Below are 19,232 nucleotides of genomic sequence, written 5' to 3'. Positions count from 1 at the left end.
GTCTCTGGGAGCCTGAGACTGTTTGAAGACAATGGTCCTGCTTGTGTGCAACCAGAAACCCGCCCATACCCTAGGCTCTGCCCTCTTTTCTGCTGCCTGTGCCAACTTTTTCTTTTGTTTTTTCAAGATGGGATCTTACTCTATCACCCAGGCTGGAGTACAGTCATGTGATCTCAGCTCACTGCAACCTGTCTCCTAGGTTGAAGCGATACTCCTGCCTCAGCCTCCCGAGTACAGGCATGTGCTGTCACACCTAATTTTTGTATTTTTAGTAGAGACAGAGTTTCACCAGGCTGGTCTTGAACTCCTGACCTCAAGCAATCCACCCACCTCGGACTCCCAAAGTGCTGTGATTACAGGCATGAGCCACCATGTCTGGCCCCCATATTTTCTCATTACAAATAAATTTTGTGGGTTTTTTTTTCTTGTTATGAAAGTGATTCCTGATCATTTCAGAAAAATTTGTTAAAATTATGCCCATAATCTTGGTACATAACTGCTTTTAAGAAAGCAGACTGTGTTTGGAGGGACAGATGGCACCAGTTGCTGAGGTAGTCTGGGGGCACTAAGAGGAGGCACCACAGGACCCTGGGGCTCCTGCAGACCTTCTTGGACATGGACACAGACAGGAGGGAGTGGAGCCGGGCCTGGCTGCTGGGATGTGCAGTTTAAAACAATAAGATCATACTCTACATGTCATTTTGTGACCTGACTTTTTTACTTAATTACCATAAGTCTGTATCTATACCATCACACATATATATGTTTGTTTATTTATTTTAAATACAAGGTCTGGTTCTGTTGCCCAAGCTAGAGTGCCATGGTGTGATCTTGGCTCACTGCAACCTCTGCCTCCTGGGCTCAAGCGATCCTCCTGCCTCAGCCTCCAGTAGCTAGAACTACAGGCATCCCTACCACGTCCAACTAATTTTTGTATATATTTTTTTTTGGTAGAGATGGGGTTTCTCCATGTTGCCCGAGCTGATCTTGAACTCCTGGGCTTAAGCAATCTGCCCGCCTTGGCCTCCCAGAGTGTTAGAATTGTAGGCGTAAGGCACAGCGCCCGGCGATGACATGCATTTTATTGAACTTTTATTGACTACGCATGGATCTGCTGTAATTTTAACAAATCCCCTTCAGTTGGGCATGTGAGCTTTTACTCCTGTTTTCCTGCCCGTTGGCATTTTCGTGTTAAGTCCTAGTGAAGTCTGCAGGTGACTACAGTTATCTTCTTGTATGGACACCTTTCTTACTGTGAGTTTGTCAGTAGTATGGTTCTTTGTGGGAGATGGCTGCTCCCTTCAAGGGAGGTGATGGTCTGGGACTTGGTATCTCCCAAGCTCATCTGGCACCCTGTACAGCACAGGTGCTAAACAACTGTGAGTGGCAAATGAAGTTTTGTTTCTGCCTCTATCCCTATGATGTAACAGGTCCCTTGTCTGTGGCTCCGTGTGGCTGCTTCTGAGCTCATGCCTGTGGCCAGCCCAGGCCTTACCTGCCTCTCAGTGTGGGCTCATGGCTCTGGACTCTGCAGTGTCCTGGGATTGTCCTCCCTTTAGTGGACTTGCAGATTTAGCATGTCAGCAGAATCCTTAGAAATTCTCTGCCTTGGGGTTGCAGTGAGCTGAGATCATGCCACTGCACTCCAGACTGGGCCACAGAGCGACTCTGTCTCAAAAAAAAGAAGGAAAATAAATTTTGTCCCCTGCCTTAGAATGAGGATTATGTGTCTAAACTTAAATCATAAAGTGACTTCCAGGGCTGTTGTGATGGAATCTGAAGGTCATTCTGAGAGTTGTGTTGGCGAAGGAGAGGCACGAGGCAAGACGCGCGAGTTTCTTGCTCTCTCCTTTGTGTTCAGCCTGGTGCATCCAGTGTGGTCCGGGCTCACTCCAGCTCCAGCAGCTCTGTGAGGCAGGAGCGTCGTCTCTGTCCTTAGCACAGGTCCAGGGTCCAGCCCTCGCCTGCGGTGATGCCCGTATGGCTGAGCCCAGGGTGAGCCCTGTGGTCTGCGCCGGCCTGTGTCTCCCTCCACAATCTTTGATAATCAACATGCTCTCGTTTTCCCCTGATGTTCTCGGTAGGAAAAAACACCCCAGAGCGCTCGGGGTTACCGAAGGGCTGTCTTCTGTACAAAACCCTCCAGGTGCAGATGTTGGACCTGCTGGACATCGAAGGCCTCTACCCTCTGTACAACCGGGTTGAGCGATACCTGGAAGAGTTTCCCGAGGAGAGGTGAGGTCAGGCGGTCCCCGTCTTGGTGGCTCTGAGAGGAGACTATAGGGGTGGGCAGGGTAAGAACGTGCCTCCCAGGCACAGGTTCCTAGGAGACGAAGCAGGCCAGCCACTCCCTGCCCCAGTCCTCCGCTCCCAGGTACCAAGGCACGGCTCTGCAATTTAGTGCCTTGTGAAGGAGGAACAGGGTTACTTACCAGTTTCCAGAAAAGAAAGCACATCTGTGACCCTGGTAATTGCAATCCCTGAGTTGGGGCTGAGCCTGCAGAGGGCAGTGTTGCTCCACAGCCAAGCAGCACTCCTGCAGGCCCTTCTGTGTCAGCCAAGCCTCCGTCCTGGGCTTTCACTGCGGGTCACTGGGCTCCACACCTGTGCTGTGTCCAGTTGGGGTAGGGATCCTCTTCCTTCCTTGCTGGTCTTTACTTGCGTCTCTGATGCAGGATGCTACTTGTGATGAACAGGAGTTGGCTCAGCTTCAGGGCTCCCTGGTTCTGGCCTTGCTAAGTTCTGTTTAAAACCTTGTTTAACATGAGGAAGATAGATCTATTAGGTGTTTTTCAAAATAAAGTGTGTGATGTTTAGTGGTACTGGGTTTTGTAGACTGTGTTAGCAGTTTAAGAAACAACCTCTGTGTGACTTTGTCATCCTGTTTTTATTGTGCTTTCTTCTTCAGAAAAACCTTACAAATAGATGGGCCTTATGATGAAGCATTTTACCAGAAGCTGCTTGACCTTTCCACTGAGGATGACGGGACAGTGGCCTTCGCGTTAACAAAGGTTGGCAGACCCATCCAAAAACATGCTGTCTGTGCCGGCCTGTGTCTCCCTCCACAATCTTTGATAATCAACATGCTCTCGTTTTCCCCTGATGTTCTCGGTAGGAAGAAACACCCCAGAGCGCTCGGGGTTACCGAAGGGCTGTCTTCTGTACAAAACCCTCCAGGTGCAGATGTTGGACCTGCTGGACATCGAAGGCCTCTACCCTCTATACAACCGGGTTGAGCGATGTCTGTGATCCTTAGATTCTTAGCACTAATTTTTTTTTTTTTTTTTTCCATTACCTACCCCTGAGGTTTGAAACAGAAAACTTGGGATCTAAAAAAAAGTGGCTGAAGTTTCTTCCAGGTGAACTGGTACAGATGATAGTACATTTAGGTTTTAAGGGGAATTTCCCTTGGTTGAGTTCTGCCCTGGCCCGTCCCTGGTGGGATCAAGGCCCGGGGTGGCCGATCTGCAATCCATCTGCATGCCTTCTCAGCAGCCCAGAACAGGCTCTCTACCAACCGTCCCTTTCTGCAAGGCCTTCGCTGGGGTGCCGGGACCCCACCTGTGCCTCTGCCCTGCCCCTTGCTATATGCAGGCAGCTTCCTTCCCTTAGAACCAAGGCCAACGGACAGCCTTCAGGAGTGTCTTAGGGAAGAGGCCTGGTCCTGTATTTCCTGGGTTTGTGAAATTCAGGGCTCCATGAGCTTGGATAGGAAAAAAATGACATCTTTATTTTTACTAAGCTCTACCTGGAATTTAGCATTTCTTTCCATTACAAATGTGGCAATGAGCCTGTGGGGTCAGCGGCACCCAGGACTTTGGCACTAAGAGGAAAAAAAGCAGACTTTCCGTCTCACACTGTAGCTGCAGACACTTTGAATGTGTTTTATTCATCACTACATGAAATGTTACATATTACTATGGAATATGTTTGTTTTTAAAAATATTTTGGCTCAGCCCTTTGGGAGGCTGAGGTGGGAGAATGGCTTAAAGCCAGAAGTTGGAAGCCAGCCTGGTCAACATGGTGAGACGCCCATCTCTACAAAAGAAAAATGAAAAAATCAGCTGGACCTGGTGGCGTGTGCCTATAGTCCCAGCTTCTTGGGAGGCTGAGGTAGGAGATGCAGTCAGGGCTGCGGGGAACTATGATCACACCACTGCGCTCCAGCCTGGGCGACACAGCAAGCCCCTGCCTCAAAAAAAATTTTTTTTTTTACAGTTTTGCCGTCTGTATTTTATATTACACATTTAAAAATGTTATTCTAAGCTGGGCGTGGTGGCTCCGACTTGTAATCTCAGAACTTTGGGAGGCTGAGGTGGGCAGATCACAAGGTCAGGAGATCGAGACCATCCTTGCTAAGATGGTGAAACCCTGTCTCTACTAAAAATACAATTAGCCAGGTGTGGTGGCATGCGCCTGTAGTCCCAGCTCCTCGGGAGGCTGAGGGAGGAGAATCGCTTGAACCCAGGAGGTGGAGGTTGCAGTGAGCTATGATTGGCTACTGCACTCTGGACTGGGTGGCACAGTGAGATTCTGTCTCAAAAAAATAAAATATGTTATTCTGAGAGAGGCTCATAGGCTTTACTAGGCTGCCAAAACCTTTACTGGACAACAAGCAGTGAGGAAACCTGTTCTGGAGTGAGCTGCCACTCCCTCCATGTGTGCGTGCTTCACTGCCTGGAGCCCTGGGACCAGCCTGTCCTATCCTATTGACGTGTCTGTGGCTCGTACTTGGGAAGGAGCCCTCACTGCTTTCTCTAGTTAGGGCCACAGCTGTCAGTGTTTTGAGGAGGACTGAGGCTGTCTGGTAGAGCCTGAGCCTCAGGTGAGCCTCTGACGCGAAGGCCACAGGGATGTTAGCAGAGGCCCAGGGTAGAGTTGTCATCCTGGCGAGGAGGGTTCCAAGTAGAACCCTGGGGTGAGAATAAAGCAGTGGCACCTGCCTCGTGCTGTCTGCAACTTGGATACATTGATTTAGGTATAAACAGCAGCATGGTGGGTTTTTTTCCCAACAGAAGAAATAGGACTTTATTTCTTTTTATATGTTTCTGTATTTTTTGGTTTTCTACAAAATAAGTATGGATTACTTTTTAATTTTATTTTAATCTTTTAACCTCAACTGTAAATGTAGTCTTGTAAGCAGCTAAAGCAGCCATCACTTAACTAGCAGGATGGCTAAAAGAAAGACATTGAAACAACGCCAGCTGCAGGTGCAGGGAAACTGGATCCCTCATCTGTTGCCCATGGCAATGGAAAATGACACAGTCACTCTGGAAAACAGTTTGGAAGGTTCCTTCACACTAAACATGCAGCCACCCTGCACTCGTGCTCCTGGGCATTTATCCCAGAGAAATGAAGACTAACACTTACCGAAAACCTGTAGAGAAATGTTCACAGCAGCTCTCTTTGTAACAGCTAAACACTGGACACCACCTACATGTCTTTCCACAGTGACCTCCAGCAGGTCTCGCAGACTGTGTGCATTCATACCACAGAAGTCTGCTCAGCACCAAAAAGGAACGGACTCTTGAGAAATAGCAGCCTGGGCGGATCTCCAGGGGTTTTGTTGGTGACAAAAACCAATTCCCAAAGGTCACACTGAATGACTCTGTGTATAACATTCTTGAATGACAAAGATTAGTGCTTGCCAGGGGTTGGCAAGGAAGAGGAAGGGAGGTAGATATGGTTATAAAAGGTCAAACCAGGGAATCCCTGTGGTGATGAAACTGTTCTGTATCTTGACTGTGGTGGTGAACGCATCAACCTACGTGGGATCTCACACACACACACACACACACACACACACACACACTTGCATACATGTAAAACCCGAGATATCTGAATAAGCTTGTGGATTGTATCAGCATCACTCACCTTGCTGTAATATTGTAGTTTTGGAAGATGTTGAGAGAAATGTGGCTTGAGGTCTTTCCGTGCTGCAGTAGATGGGCCTGCTCTTTTTCTCTTGTAGGAAATTAGCTTCTGGTAGTTGAACCTGAAGAGGGTGGTTTGAAGCTGAAGCTAGGGAGTCGGCTGAGGACATTTCTACACAAAAGTTCTTGTACTCATATTGTTTCTCATTGAACCCTGAAGGCTGGGCATGGTGGCTCACGCCTATAATCCCAACACTTTGGGAGGCTGAGGCCGGTTGATCGCTTGAGACCAGCCTGGCCAACATGGCAAAACTCTGTCTCTACTAAAATACATTAGCCGGGCGTGGTGGTGCATGCCTGTGGTTCCAGCTACTCCGGAGGCTGAGGCAGGAGAATTGCTTGAATCTGGGAGGCAGAGGCTGCAGTGAGCCAAGATTGTGCCACTGAACTCCAGCCTGGGTGACAGAGCGAGACTCCATCTCAAAAAAAAAAAAAAAAAAAAAAAAAATTGAACCCTGTACCTCCGAAGAAAAGACTGAATATTTTCTTCATTTCAATGCTCAGGAAACTGAAGCCCCCAGTAACTCTTGCTTTTGTCTGTTGTGTAGTATCAGGTAGCAGGGGTCAGCAGACATTTGTAAAGTCTGGTCCTTGTTGAAGGTACCCGGCCTTGCCACTGTAGCTCAAAAGGAGCCATGGAGAAATCATAAGGGGGGCTGAGTTCAGGAAAACAAAAACAGGAGGTGGTGGGCTACATTTGGTCCCCAGCCCATAGTTTTCTGACCTCTGAGCACTTTTGCTTATTTCTTTGTTTCATTTTTTGCTCTATGTGTTTGGAACTTCCTCCTGTTTCTCTCCCTTTAGTGGTGTCTCGTCCAGTTTGATCCTGCATATTTAAATTCTGAAGTTCATCAGTTATTTCAGACTCTCAGTCCCCATACAGTATAAGGACTTGGGACACTTAGTTCCAGTTGTCTCTCCCAACTTATGTGCAGTATTGTCTTGTATTTTGTTTGTCTTGGTATTTTTTTAGTTATAATTCAAAGTATTATTTTACACAGATGTTTTAGATTTATCCATGTTTTCCCTTATCACTGCCTAACATTCTTGTAGCTCAGATCTTTTCCCATTTTCCTATTTTTCTGTAACAGCTCTATTGAGATGTAATTTATATACCATACAGTTTACCTGCTTAAAGTGTGCAATGCAATGGTTTTTACTGTATTTAAAGATACGTGCAACCATCGCCACAGTCACTTTTAGATTTTCATCACTTCAGTAAAAACCCTGTACCCTTTAGCCGTCATCCCATTGTCTCCTCCTTACCCCAAGCCCTAAGCAACCACCTATCTACTTTCTATCTCTGCAGACTTGTCTGTTCCAAATGTTGCATGTAAACAGAATCATTTAATGCGTGGTTGTTTGTGGTTGGCTTCTTTCACTTAGCCTGATGTCTTCAAGGTTCATCCATGTTGTAGCATGGATCAGTACTTCATTCCTTTACATGGCTGTTCATCCTTTGATGGACATGTGGGTTGTTTCCATTTTTTGGCTATTATGCTCAATGGTACTATAAATACTTGCGTAGAGGTTTTTTGCATGGACATATGTTTTCACTTTTCTGGGGTAATATGCCTAGGAGTGGAATTGCTGGGTCCAGTGGCACTTTTATGTTTAACTTTTTGAGGACCTGGGCAGACTTTCCAAAATTGCTGTACAGTTCAATCTTCCCACCAGCAGTGTTTGAAGGTGTCTCTATTCTTTTCACATCTTCAGCGACACTTGTTATTGCCTGCCTTTTTTATTTTAGCTGTCCTCGAGCGTGTGCAGTGGTATCTTGTAGTTTTGATTTGCATTTCCCTGAAGACTATAAGAGCATCTTTTCATGTGCTTCTTGCCCACTTATATATCTTTTTTGGAGAAATATCTATTCAGATCCTTTGCCCAGCTTTTTTTTTTTTTTTTTTTTTTTTTTTTTTTGAGATGGAGTCCCGCTCTGTTGCCCAGGCTGTAGTGCAGTGGCACAATCTTGGCTCACTGCAACCTCTAACTCCCAAACTTAAGCAGTTCTCTTGCCTCGGCCTCCTAAGTAGCTGGGATTATAGGCAACTACCAGAATGCCCGGCTAATTTTTTTGTATTTTAAGTAGAGACAGGGTTTCTCCATGTTGGCCAGGCTGGTCTCGAACTCCTGACCTCAAGTGATCTGCCGACCTCAGCCTCCCAAAGTGCTGGAATTACAGGTGTGAACCACTGCACCTGGCCCACTTTTTTTTTTTTTTTTTGAGAGAGAGGGCCTCTCTTTCTCTGTTGCTCAAGATAAAGTGCAGTGGTACGATCTCGGCCTCCTAAGTAGCTGAGACTGACTATAAGTGCACACCACCACCCCCGGCTAATTTTTTGTATTTTGTTAGACAGATTTCACCGTGTTGTCCAGGTTGGTCTCGAACTCCTGAGCTCAAGTGATCTACCCACCTCAGCCTCCTAAAATGCTGGGATTACCGGTGTGAGCCACCGTGCCCAGCCCCTTTTGCCTACTTTTTAATAGTGATATTTGTCTTGTTGAGAATTCTTTGCATATTTTGGCTACTAGACCCTTATCTAATACCTGATGGGCAAATATTTTCTTCTATTCTGTCAGTTGTCTTTTTACTTTTTTGGTAATGTCTTAGATGCACAAACGTTTTTCATTTTTATGAAGTACAGTTTAGTTTTTTTTAGGTTGTTCATACTTTTGGTGTCATATCTAAGAATTCATTGCTAAATAAATCTAAAATCATGAAGATACCCCGTGTTCCCTTTTAAGAGTTTTATAGGGCCGGGCGCGGTGGCTCAAGCCTGTAATCCCAGCACTTTGGGAGGCCGAGGCGGGTGGATCACGAGGTCAAGAGATCGAGACCATCCTGGTCAACATGGTGAAACCCCGTCTCTACTAAAAATACAAAAAATTAGCTGGGCATGGTGGCACGTGCCTGTAATCCCAGCTACTCAGGAGGCTGAGGCAGGAGAATTGCCTGAACCCAGGAGGCGGAGGTTGCGGTGAGCCGAGATCGCGCCATTGCACTCCAGCCTGGGTAACAAGAGCGAAACTCCATCTCAAAAAAAAAAAAAAAAAGAGTTTTATAGTTTTAGCTCTTATAGTTAGGTGTTTGATCTATTTTGAGTTAATTTTTATATATGATTTCAGGTAGAGGTCCAACATCATTCTTTTTTTTCAGAGACAGGGACTTACTCTGTCACACAGGCTAAAGGGCAGTGGTTTGATTGTAGCCCACTGCAGCTTCAAACTCCTGGGCTCAAGTAATCCTCTTGCCTCAACCTCCCCAGTAGTTGGGACTATAGGCGTGCACTGTAACAGCCCAGCTCCAACATCATTCTTCTGCATATAGATATACAGTTGTCCCAGCACCACTTTTTTTCTTTGTTTTTTGAGGCAGAATCATGCTCTGTTGCCCAGGCTGGAGTTCAGTGGCTCGATCTTGGCTCACTGCAACCTCTGCCTCCTGGGTTCAAGCAATTCTGCTGCCTCAGCCTCCCAAGTAGCTGGAATTTTACAGGCACCATCACCATACCTGGCTAATTTTTTCTATTTTTAGTAGAGATGGGGTTTCACCGTGTTGGCCAGGCTGGTCTCAAACTCCTGACCCCGTGATCCGCCCCCCTCAGTCTCCCAAAGTGCTGGGATTACAGGTGTGAGCCACTGCACCCGACACACCTGGCTAATTTCTTGTTTTGTAGAGATGCAGTTTTACTATGTTGCTTAGGCTAGTCTTGATCTACTGGGCTCAAGCAGTCCTCCTACCTTGGTGTCCCAAAGTGTTGGGATTACAGGCATGAGCCTGGTCTAGTTTTGTTATACATTGTTTGGCATAAAGTCAGTTTCCCAAGAACCTAGTGATAACATTAAGTGAGGACTTAGTGTACTATAATTTATATGTTCTGCTATTTTATGGACGTTTGGGTTGTTCCCAGTTTTGGGCTATTATGAATTAAGCTGCCATAAATATTCTTGTACAGATCTTGTGTACTGTACACACATTTCTCTTGGATGGGATTTCTGGGCCACAGGGATGAGTATACTTAGTTTTAGTAGATACTGCAAAACAGTTTTACCTGATTATGTTCCCTGCAACAGGTTAAGAGTCACTTGTGCTCCACACCATCTCTAACACTGGGTTCTGGGTCTTCTGAATTTCAGCCATTCTGATGTGTGTGTAGTGGTATCTTGTGATGAGATTAAGCACCTTCTTATATGTTTATTGGATTTTTCCTTTTGTGATCTATTTAAGTCACAATTTATGTCTCTTGCTCATTTTTTGGTAGAGTTGTCTTTTTCTTACTGATTTGAAGGCATTCTTTATATATTCTGGAGAGAAGCCCTTTTTCAGTTCTGTGTCCAGCAGGTATCTTATCCCACTCTGTAGCTTGTCTTTTCACTCTTTTTTTTTTTTTTTTTGAGACAGAGTTTCGCTCTTGTTACCCAGGCTGGAGTGCAATGGCATGATCTCGGCTCACTGCGACCTCCGCCTCCTTGGTTCAGGCAATTCTCCTGCCCCAGCCTCCTGAGTAGCTTGGATTACAGGCTTGAGCCACCGCGCCCGGCCTGTCTTTTCACTCTTAATGGAGTCCTTATAAGAATAGTTCGTATGTTAAGGTAGCCTAATTTACCAGTCTTTTTCCCATTTAAGAAGTCTTTCTCTGCCTTAAAGATATTTTCCTACTGTATCTTTAGAAACTTTATTGTTTTGTCTTTCACATTCTTTTGGGTGACTGAAACTGATTTTTTTTTTTTGAGACGGAGTTTCGCTCTTGTTACCCAGGCTGGAGTGCAATGGCGCGATCTCGGCTCACCGCAACCTCCGCCTCCTGGGTTCAGGCAATTCTCCTGCCTCAGCCTCCTGAGTAGCTGGGATTACAGGCACGCGCCACCATGCCCAGCTAATTTTTTTTGTATTTTTAGTAGAGACGGGGTTTCACCGTGTTGACCAGGATGGTCTTGATCTCTTGACCTCGTGATCCACCCGCCTCGGCCTCCCAAAGTGCTGGGATTACAGGCTTGAGCCACCGCGCCCGGCCTGAAACTGATTTTTGAAATGGCAAGAGGGAGGGTTTTATTTTCTTTTCAAATGGAGTTGTCCTGGCATCATAGAAATGGTTGTGAACACTGTAGAGTCATAACAATCCTTGATATCTGGCAGAGCGGATCCTTCTGTCTTCTTCAAGCATGTCTTGGCTGTTCTTGGCCTTTTGGATATCTACATGAACTTGAGAATCACCTCGCTCAGTTCTGCAGGAAAAGCACAAACAAAAGTGCTGTCCCACAAAAATTAAAAACAAAAAGCTCCTGGGATTTTCATGGTGTAGCATTCAAATGACAGGTGTTGAAATCTGTACAGTACTGAGTCTTCCAACATGGACATATTCTGATAAAAATGTTTTATGATTCTCTTCAGAGAGGTCTCATATTAGATTTATTTCAAGATATTTGATGGTTTTAGATGTAAATAGCATCTTTAAAAAGATCTTACTTTAATTGATTAATTTTTTTTTGAGGCTGAGTCTTGCTCTGTTGCCCAGGCTGGAGTGCAGTGGCACAATCTTGGCTCACTGCAACCTCCGCCTCCTGGGTTCAAGCCATTCTCCTGCCTCAGCTTCCCGAGTAGCTGGGATTACAGGCATGCGCCACCACACCCGGCTAATTTTTATATTTTTAGTAGAGATGGGGTTTCACCACGTTGGCCAGGCTGTTCTCGAATTCCTCATCTTGTGATCCGCCTGCCTTGGCCTCCTAAACTGCTAGGATTACAGGCCTGAACCACCATGCCCGGCCAAGATCTTACTTTAAAAGCGTTCGTGGCTGAGCGCTGTGGCTCACCCCTGTAATCCCAGTACTTTGGGAGGCCAAGGCGGGTGGATTATGAGGTCAGGAGTTCGAGACCAGCCTGGCCAAGATGGTGAAACTACATCTCTACTAAAAATACAAAAATTAGCTGGGTGCAGTGGCCAGTACCTGTAATCCCAGCTACTCGGGAGGCTGAGGCAGGAGAATTGCTTGAACCGGGAGGTGGAGGTTGCAGTGAACTGAGATGGCGCCACTGCACTCCAGCCTGGGCAACAGAGCAAAACTCTGTCTCAAAAAAACCCCCAAAAACCAAAAAACAAACCAACAAAAGAAAAGTATTCTTTTTTTTTTTTTTTGAGACGGAGTTTCGCTCTTGTTACCCAGACTGGAGTGCAATGGCGCGATCTCAGCTCACCGCAACCTCCGCCTCCTGGGTTCAGGCAATTCTCCTGCCTCAGCCTCCTGAGTAGCTGGGATTACAGGCACGTGCCACCATGCCCAGCTAATTTTTTGTATTTTTAATAGAGACGGGGTTTCACCATGTTGACCGGGATGGTCTCGATCTCTTGACCTCGTGATCCACCCGCCTCGGCCTCCCAAAGTGCTGGGATTACAGGCTTGAGCCACCGGGCCCGGCCAGAAAAGTATTCTTGCAAACATCAACTTTGCTCACCTATTAATCCTAATGATGATGGTTTCTTTTGGATTTTCTTTATATGTAATCGTAGTCTGTGAATTTGATGTTTTCCCTTTCGTTCCCAGTCCTTATACTTTTCACTTTGTTTTATTTCACTTTCTATAGATAATTTGTGATAGTATGAATTTTAGTCTTGTTCCAAATCTCAAAGAGAAAGCATTTTACCATCAAATAAATTGTTTAGTGTAGGGTTTTTTCCCCCTTGAATGGCTGACATCAGATTAAAGAAGTTCCATTTTATTTCTAATTTATTAAGACGATTTTTAAAAATCAGGAGCAGACATTGAATTTTATCAGTGCCTTTTCTGTTTCTATTGAGATGATCATATGATTGTTCAAAATACTTTCTGTTAATGTGGTTAATTGCACAATGTATTGTGATGTGTTCTTTTTCTATATGATGATTTTGAGTTTGCTAATATTTTGTTTAGGGATTTTGACCCGTGTTTATGAGAGATAAGAACCATGCTTTCTCTTTTTATAGGCCTGCCCACAAAACACAAGATCGTTTGTTTACTCTTTTTCTGTTCTCTGGAAGACGTGGGTTAACAATGGCTGGGTTGGGTGGCTCACGCCTGTAATCCCAACATTTTGGGAGACCAAGGTGGGAAGATCACTTGAGCTCAGGAGTTCAAGACCAACTGGGCAACATAGCGAGACCTTGTCTCTACTAAAAATAATAAAAAATCAGCTGACTGTGGGGGTGCATGCCTGTAGTCTCACCTACTTGGGAGCCTGAGATGGAAGGATCACTTGAGCCCTGGGAGTCGAGGCTATATCGAGCTGTAATGGTACCACTGTGCTCCAGGCTGGGTAACAGAACAAGACCCTGTCTCAAAAAAAAGAGAAAAAAGAAAAAAAAGAATGGTATTATTTCTGACTTAAATGCCTTGTAGAATCACAGGTGAAACCATCTAGGGCCCATAGTTGTCTTTGAAAGAAAGTATCAAATTTTAGTAAATTGTATTTTTCTAGAAATTTTTTTGTTTTATCTGTGCTTTCAAAATTTTGGCATATGATTTGCTGGGTAATATTCTTTTATTATCTTTTCAGGTTTTATAGGACCTAAGGATTTTTATTTCAGTTGTCTGATGTTTGATTTCTCTCCCTCTCTGCTATGGTCTGAATGTTTTGCCTTCTCGCCCCCCACATTTATATGCTGAAATCCTAACTCCCAAGGTGATGGTATTAGGAGGTGGGGCCTTCGGGAGGTGATGAGGTCATGAGGGTGGAGCCTTCATGATTTGAATTCATGCCCTTATGCAAGAAACCCCAGAGAGCAAGCTAGCCCCTTTCACCACGTGATGTTACAGTGAAAAGATGGCTGTGTATGAGGAAGTGGGCTCTTGCCAGATAGCAGATCTGCTGGTGCCTGGTCTTGGACTTCCCAACCTCTAGAACTGTGAGAATTAAGTTTCTGTTGTTTATAAGCTACCAGTTTTGGCATTTTGTGATAGCAGCCTGAAGGGGCTCTTAATCATTCCCACCAAGAGATTAGTTTCATAAGAATTAACTTTTGATCCATTTGTACTGTATGATTCTTTTCTGTTTAATTCTTGATCATTTCATTTTTTCTATTATGCTAATTTATTCCTTTTGTAACTTCTTCCTGATAGGAATGCTTATCTGAATTTCAGCACTTTCTTTTTTCTAAAATGTGTATTTAAAGCTTCATATTCCTCTCAAAATGGCTTTAGTCACATTCCACAAGCTGTACTCTCAATATCATTCAATTAAAATGTACTCTGATAATTATGAAGATTTCTTCTGTGACCCATGGAAATATTTAGAAGGGAATTAACAAGCACTGAGGGTTCTTGTTACCTTTTTTGTTTTGATTACTAGCAAAATTGCGTTGGGGTGAGAGTATAGTCTAAGTGATCATGTGGCATTTGTTGAGATTGCCATTTGATCCTTTGAAATTTTTTTGTGGCTTAATGTTTTAAAATAATGCTTCTGTGTGTGCTTGAAAAGGTAGTGTCTTCTCAGCCAGACGTAGTGGCTCATGCCTGTAATCCCAGAAGTTTGGGAGGCCAAGATGGGTGGATCACCTGAGGTCAGGAGTTCGAGACCAGCCTGGCCAACATGGTGAAACTCCATCTCCACTAAAAATATAAAAATTAGCCAGGCATGGTGGCGGGTGCCTGTAATCCCAGCTATTCAGGAGGCTGAGGCAGGAGAATTGCTTGAACCTGGGAGGTAGAGGTTGCAGTGAGCCAAGATTGCACCATTGCACTCCAGCCTGGGCAACAAGAGTGAAACTCCTTCTCAAAAAAAAAAAAAGAAAGAAAGAAAAAGAAAAGGTAGTGTCTTCTCAAATGTTGGATGTGGCATTCTAATCTGCCTATGAGGCTAAATTAAGTGTTTTGTTCAGATCTTCAATCTTAATGATTTTATCCTCTGCTTGTTCCGTAAGAAGGATGGCTTGAAATTTTCCATAATAATTATGAATTTGCCTATTCCTGCTTATCTTAAGGCTGTACTCTAGGTGCCTCAGAGTTAGAACTGTTACATTTTCCTGGTGAATTACAATTTTCAATTTGGAGTGTCATTTACCATTTTCCTTAAAATTTTTTAAATTTTTTCTTTTTGCCATCACACAATATGTCCATGTCATCTACCATTTTCAAGTGTCCTTTATTTCTGGTTATACTTCTTACTTTGTTTCTTTTGACTGATATTATTGTAACATCTCTAGGTTCTTTTGTTTCATGTTTGCACTGTGTATCTTTTTCTGTCCTTTCATTTTAACCTGTGTTTTTGTATTTAAAATGTGCCATATAATTGGGTTTGGTTTTTTATTCATTCTGACACTCTGTCTTTGTTATTTTATTAGACTTACACTAAGGCTTAAACTTTAAAATTTTTCTTACCTATTTTAGGTTTCTATTTCTCTTCTCTCACAATCTTTTGGCTTATTATTTTTTGTTTATCATTCCATGTCCCCACTCTGCTTGGAAGTTGTAGAGCCCTTTACTTTTTTTCTAGTGGTTATTTTAGTAATTGCTAGCAAGCAGTTGACTTCCTGGAGTCTAATATCATTAAGTACTTTTACTGTCTTCTTGCACAACGCAAGGTTCTTAGAGTACGTTTTGCTGCTGCTCCTGACTTACGCTGTTATTGTTGTTGTGTATTCTATTTTAAACTCAAGGAGACCTTATTTTTTTATTACAGTCATTGTTCATTTACCCATGTATTTATTTCCCGTATTGCTCTTCATGCTGCCCTGTATCTCTGAGTATATCTATGGGATCATTTTGTTCTTGTCTGAAGAGCATTCTTTAGTGTTAGGGTAGGTCTGCTGGTGATGAGTTCTTAATTTTTGTTTCATGATATGTATAAATGATATGTTTGGAGGCCTTCTAGAATCTGTGGCTTGATGTCTTTTTTTCATTTTAGGAAAATATTGGCCTTGATTTTTTCTTGTTTTGTTTTTGCCCATTTCCCATTTATTTATCTTTATTTTTGTAAGAGATGGGGTCTAACTCTGTCACCCAGGCTGGAGTGCAATGGTGTGATCATAGCTCATCCTAGCCTCAAACTCCTGGGCTCAAGAGATCCTCCTGCCTTAGTCTACTGAGAATCTGGGACTATAGGATCATGCCAACATGCCCAGCTTTTTAAAATTTTGTTTTATTTTTTAAGAGATGAAGTCTTGCTATGTTGCCCAGGCTGGTCTCAAATTCAAGGCCTCCTGCCTTAGCCTTCTAAAGTGCTGGGACAGGTGTGAGCCACTGTGTATGGCCTTTTTCCTTTTTAAAATTTTCTTTATTTTTTGTTGTTGAGATGGAGTTTCTCACTTGTTGCCGAGGCTGGAGTGCAATGGCATGATCTTGGCTCACCACAACCTCCACCTTCTAGCTTCAAGCAATTCTCCTGCCTCAGCCTCCCAAGTAGCTGGGACTACAGGCACGCACCACGATGCCCGGCTAATTTTGTACTTTTGGTAGAGACAGGGTTTCTCCATGTTGGTCAGGCTGGTCTCCAACTCCCGACCTCAGGTGATCCACCCACCTCAGCCTCTCAAAGCGCTGGGATTACAGGCGTGAGCCACCGCACCTGGCCGGCTCCTGTTTTCTTTTTGATTCCAATTACAAGTATGTTGGACGCTTTCTCTTAATTTTCTATGTCTTATACCTTTTCCTCTATATTTTCTAGATTGTATCCTTTTCATGCTTCACTCTGGATATGTACTTGTGGTCTGTCTTCCAGTTTAGGAATTCTTTTTAGCTTTTCCATTTTCTTACCTCTGTCTGTTCCTTGACCCCAAATTATCATCTCTCTTTGTCCAACTCATATCTTCAGGGTAACTCGGTTTAGAAAACTAGTTAATGTGGTAGTATGATGCTTCCTAAATAACATTTGCATTTTAAAAAGAGTGACTAATGTGGGAATCGCAGGTGCTTTGGAAGAAGCAGTGGAAGACACTTCAAACTCTTCAGACCATAGTAGTAGTCAGTTGCCTCCTCAGCTCATGCCAAAGGTTGGTTTTGCCAGTTCCCCACTGCGAGCTATGGCAAGGCTAACTGTTCCCTCCTTGTAATCCTAGCAATAGCACCACAAGGGAATCACACAAGGAGAAGCGCTAGCTGGTCTTCTGTCAATCATTGTTGGGTTTATTGAAATCATCCCATCCACCTGGACGTCTTCAGTTTTTTCTCATCTGGTGTTTACTCTGTTGAATTCTTCATATCCATTTCTGCATTTTTGTAGTTATAGAATCTCTAAATGATTCATTTTATCATTTCCAGTTCTCCATGAAGTTCTCAGTTTTGTCTATTCTTTATTTTTTTTCTTTTTCTTTTTTTTTTTTAGAATTCATCTCTTGCCTTGGCAGAATTAAGTCTTTTATTCTTTGATGCAGCGTGTGTGTCTGGCACCTCCAGTAGTTGGAATCCACGGGTGTGGTTTTTTCCTACTATTGTGGGTTTTTCTTTTTCCAGTGGCACCTTTTTCTTTTCATAGACTTTATTTTTTAGAGCAGTTTTAGGTTCTCAGCAAAATCAAGTGGAATGTGTGGCTCCCATAGACCTTCTCCCCAGCTGTGGCGCTGTTTGCTTTTGTTGGTTTCATTCACGTCATCATCTTCTTGTGTCTGCATAGTTTTGCTTGTGTGCTCAAAATTGTATTTGAACAATTATTTTAGAAGCCACTTGAGGCCTAGGATCATACCTTCTTCCAGAGAGAATTTTAGGTTTGTTTCTGTCAGAGGCCTGGGAAACACCAGCAGCTGGAGTCATTTTAATCCAGTTGTGATGGTTTGGTCTCTTCAAAGTGAAACTGCAGTTGCTGGTAGGGCCTGTCGACTTTGGCTCCCTTCTACTCTCTTTGTTTGTTTGAGACAGGGTCTCCTGTCTCCCGGACTGGAGTGCAGTGGTGTGACCTTGGCTCACTGGTCTTCACCTCCTGGGCTCAAGTGATCCTCCCACCTCAGCCTCCTGACTAATTTTTGTATTTTTTGTAGAAACAGGGTTTTGCTATGTTGCCCAGGCTGGTCTCAAACCCCTGAGCTCAAGCCATCTGCCTGCCTTGGGCATGAACCACTGTACCTGGCCTCACTTTTACTCTAAAAAGGGCAGTATTTTGGGTACTAACCTAAAGAAGGGGGTCATGATGGTTACTGTTCCCATAGCCCTGAAGGTTGGTTAAAAGTTCCTCTCAGCCGACTGTGGAATTATCACTACCCTGTCTTGGAAAAGCAGACCTGGATGCCTTTGTCCTTCCCTATTCTGGCAGTTCTTCCCTGGCTTGTTAGCTCTGCCTTCAAGCAGATGTTTTTGTCCAGCTTTGTTAGTTGGCCTCAGCAGTTGGGTTGGCCTCAACTACTTATTCTAGCATTACGTGAAGTAGAGGCCTGATCTCTTCATTTTACGACACACACACACCAAAATCTGATACCAAAATCTGAGGATGCTCAAGTCCCCCAGTTAAGTCCTCCGTATCTGTAGATTCTGCATCTGGAATTTGCAGACATCAAGGGCCGACGTGTGTGTCTGTGTGTGTGTGTGTGTGTGTGTGTGTGTGTGTGTGTGTAGTTCTGCCCATCTGATGACTAGAAAATACTTCATTGTTATAATTTGCATTTCCTTGATTTGTAGTAAGATTGAATTTTTCATATATATATATTAATTTCTGTGGTCTACTTTTGGGGATAGTTTTCTTTTTTTCATATTGATTTCTAATACTTTACATATTCTTGACATTTATAGTCTGTTACATGTTGCAAATATTTTCTCCTAGTCATTCATTTATCTTTTGCCTTTGAATTTTGACTGTATCATGTAAAAACTTTTCATTCATTCATTTCCGTCCTGTTTATTTGAGATGGGGTCTCGCCGTGTTGCTCAGGCAGGTCTTGAACTCCTGGGTACCAGTGATCCTCCTGCCTCGGTCTCCTAAAGTGCTGGATTACAGGTGTGAGCCACTACACTTGGCCCCGCTAAAGCCTTTTATGTTTTCAATATTTAGTAATTCTTTTGGACTGGGATTTTTTTGGTACTCTGGGACATAGCGGATTTCCTAGTTAACTGAATAGCATGTAAGGATAGGAGCTGCTCATTTCCTTCTGCTATGAAAGGTTTTCTCATGCCCCAAGAACAGTCTGCGGGCCTGAGCTAAATCTGTGCTTTGAGGTTCTCCCCACTCCCTCCCACCCAGTCTTGCCCTTTGGAAGGTGCAGCTTGGCTGTTTTCTAAGACCAGATCTTCCCGGTCGTATGCAGTTGAGGGGAGCAGTTAAAAGGGGGATAGGAGATGGTCTGTCATTAGTACAAATATTAAGGCCAGTGATGTGTGAGGCTCAATTCTTTTTTTTTTTTTTAC

At 43.9% G+C, this 19,232-nt stretch overlaps 1 protein-coding gene across 1 annotated transcript in view; it reads left to right on the top strand.

The window, feature by feature from the left end:
• The window catches only part of IPPK (inositol-pentakisphosphate 2-kinase), a 58,222-nt gene that overhangs the window by 32,830 nt on the left and 6,160 nt on the right, over positions 1 to 19,232 (top strand). Inside the window, exons 10-11 of the mRNA XM_012472193.3 lie at positions 2,085 to 2,235; positions 2,909 to 3,011. Of these exons, the coding sequence (XP_012327616.1) occupies positions 2,085 to 2,235; positions 2,909 to 3,011 (254 nt within the window). The remainder of the gene's footprint in view (positions 1 to 2,084; positions 2,236 to 2,908; positions 3,012 to 19,232) is intronic.

This window comes from Aotus nancymaae, unplaced genomic scaffold, assembly GCF_030222135.1.
Source record: "Aotus nancymaae isolate 86718 unplaced genomic scaffold, 86718_ANA_hifiasm-v0.15.2.pri h1tg000041l, whole genome shotgun sequence".
Taxonomy (NCBI): Eukaryota; Metazoa; Chordata; class Mammalia; order Primates; family Aotidae; genus Aotus; species Aotus nancymaae.
Note: the sequence above shows the minus strand (reverse complement) of the source record. Positions and strands in the feature narration are given on the sequence as shown.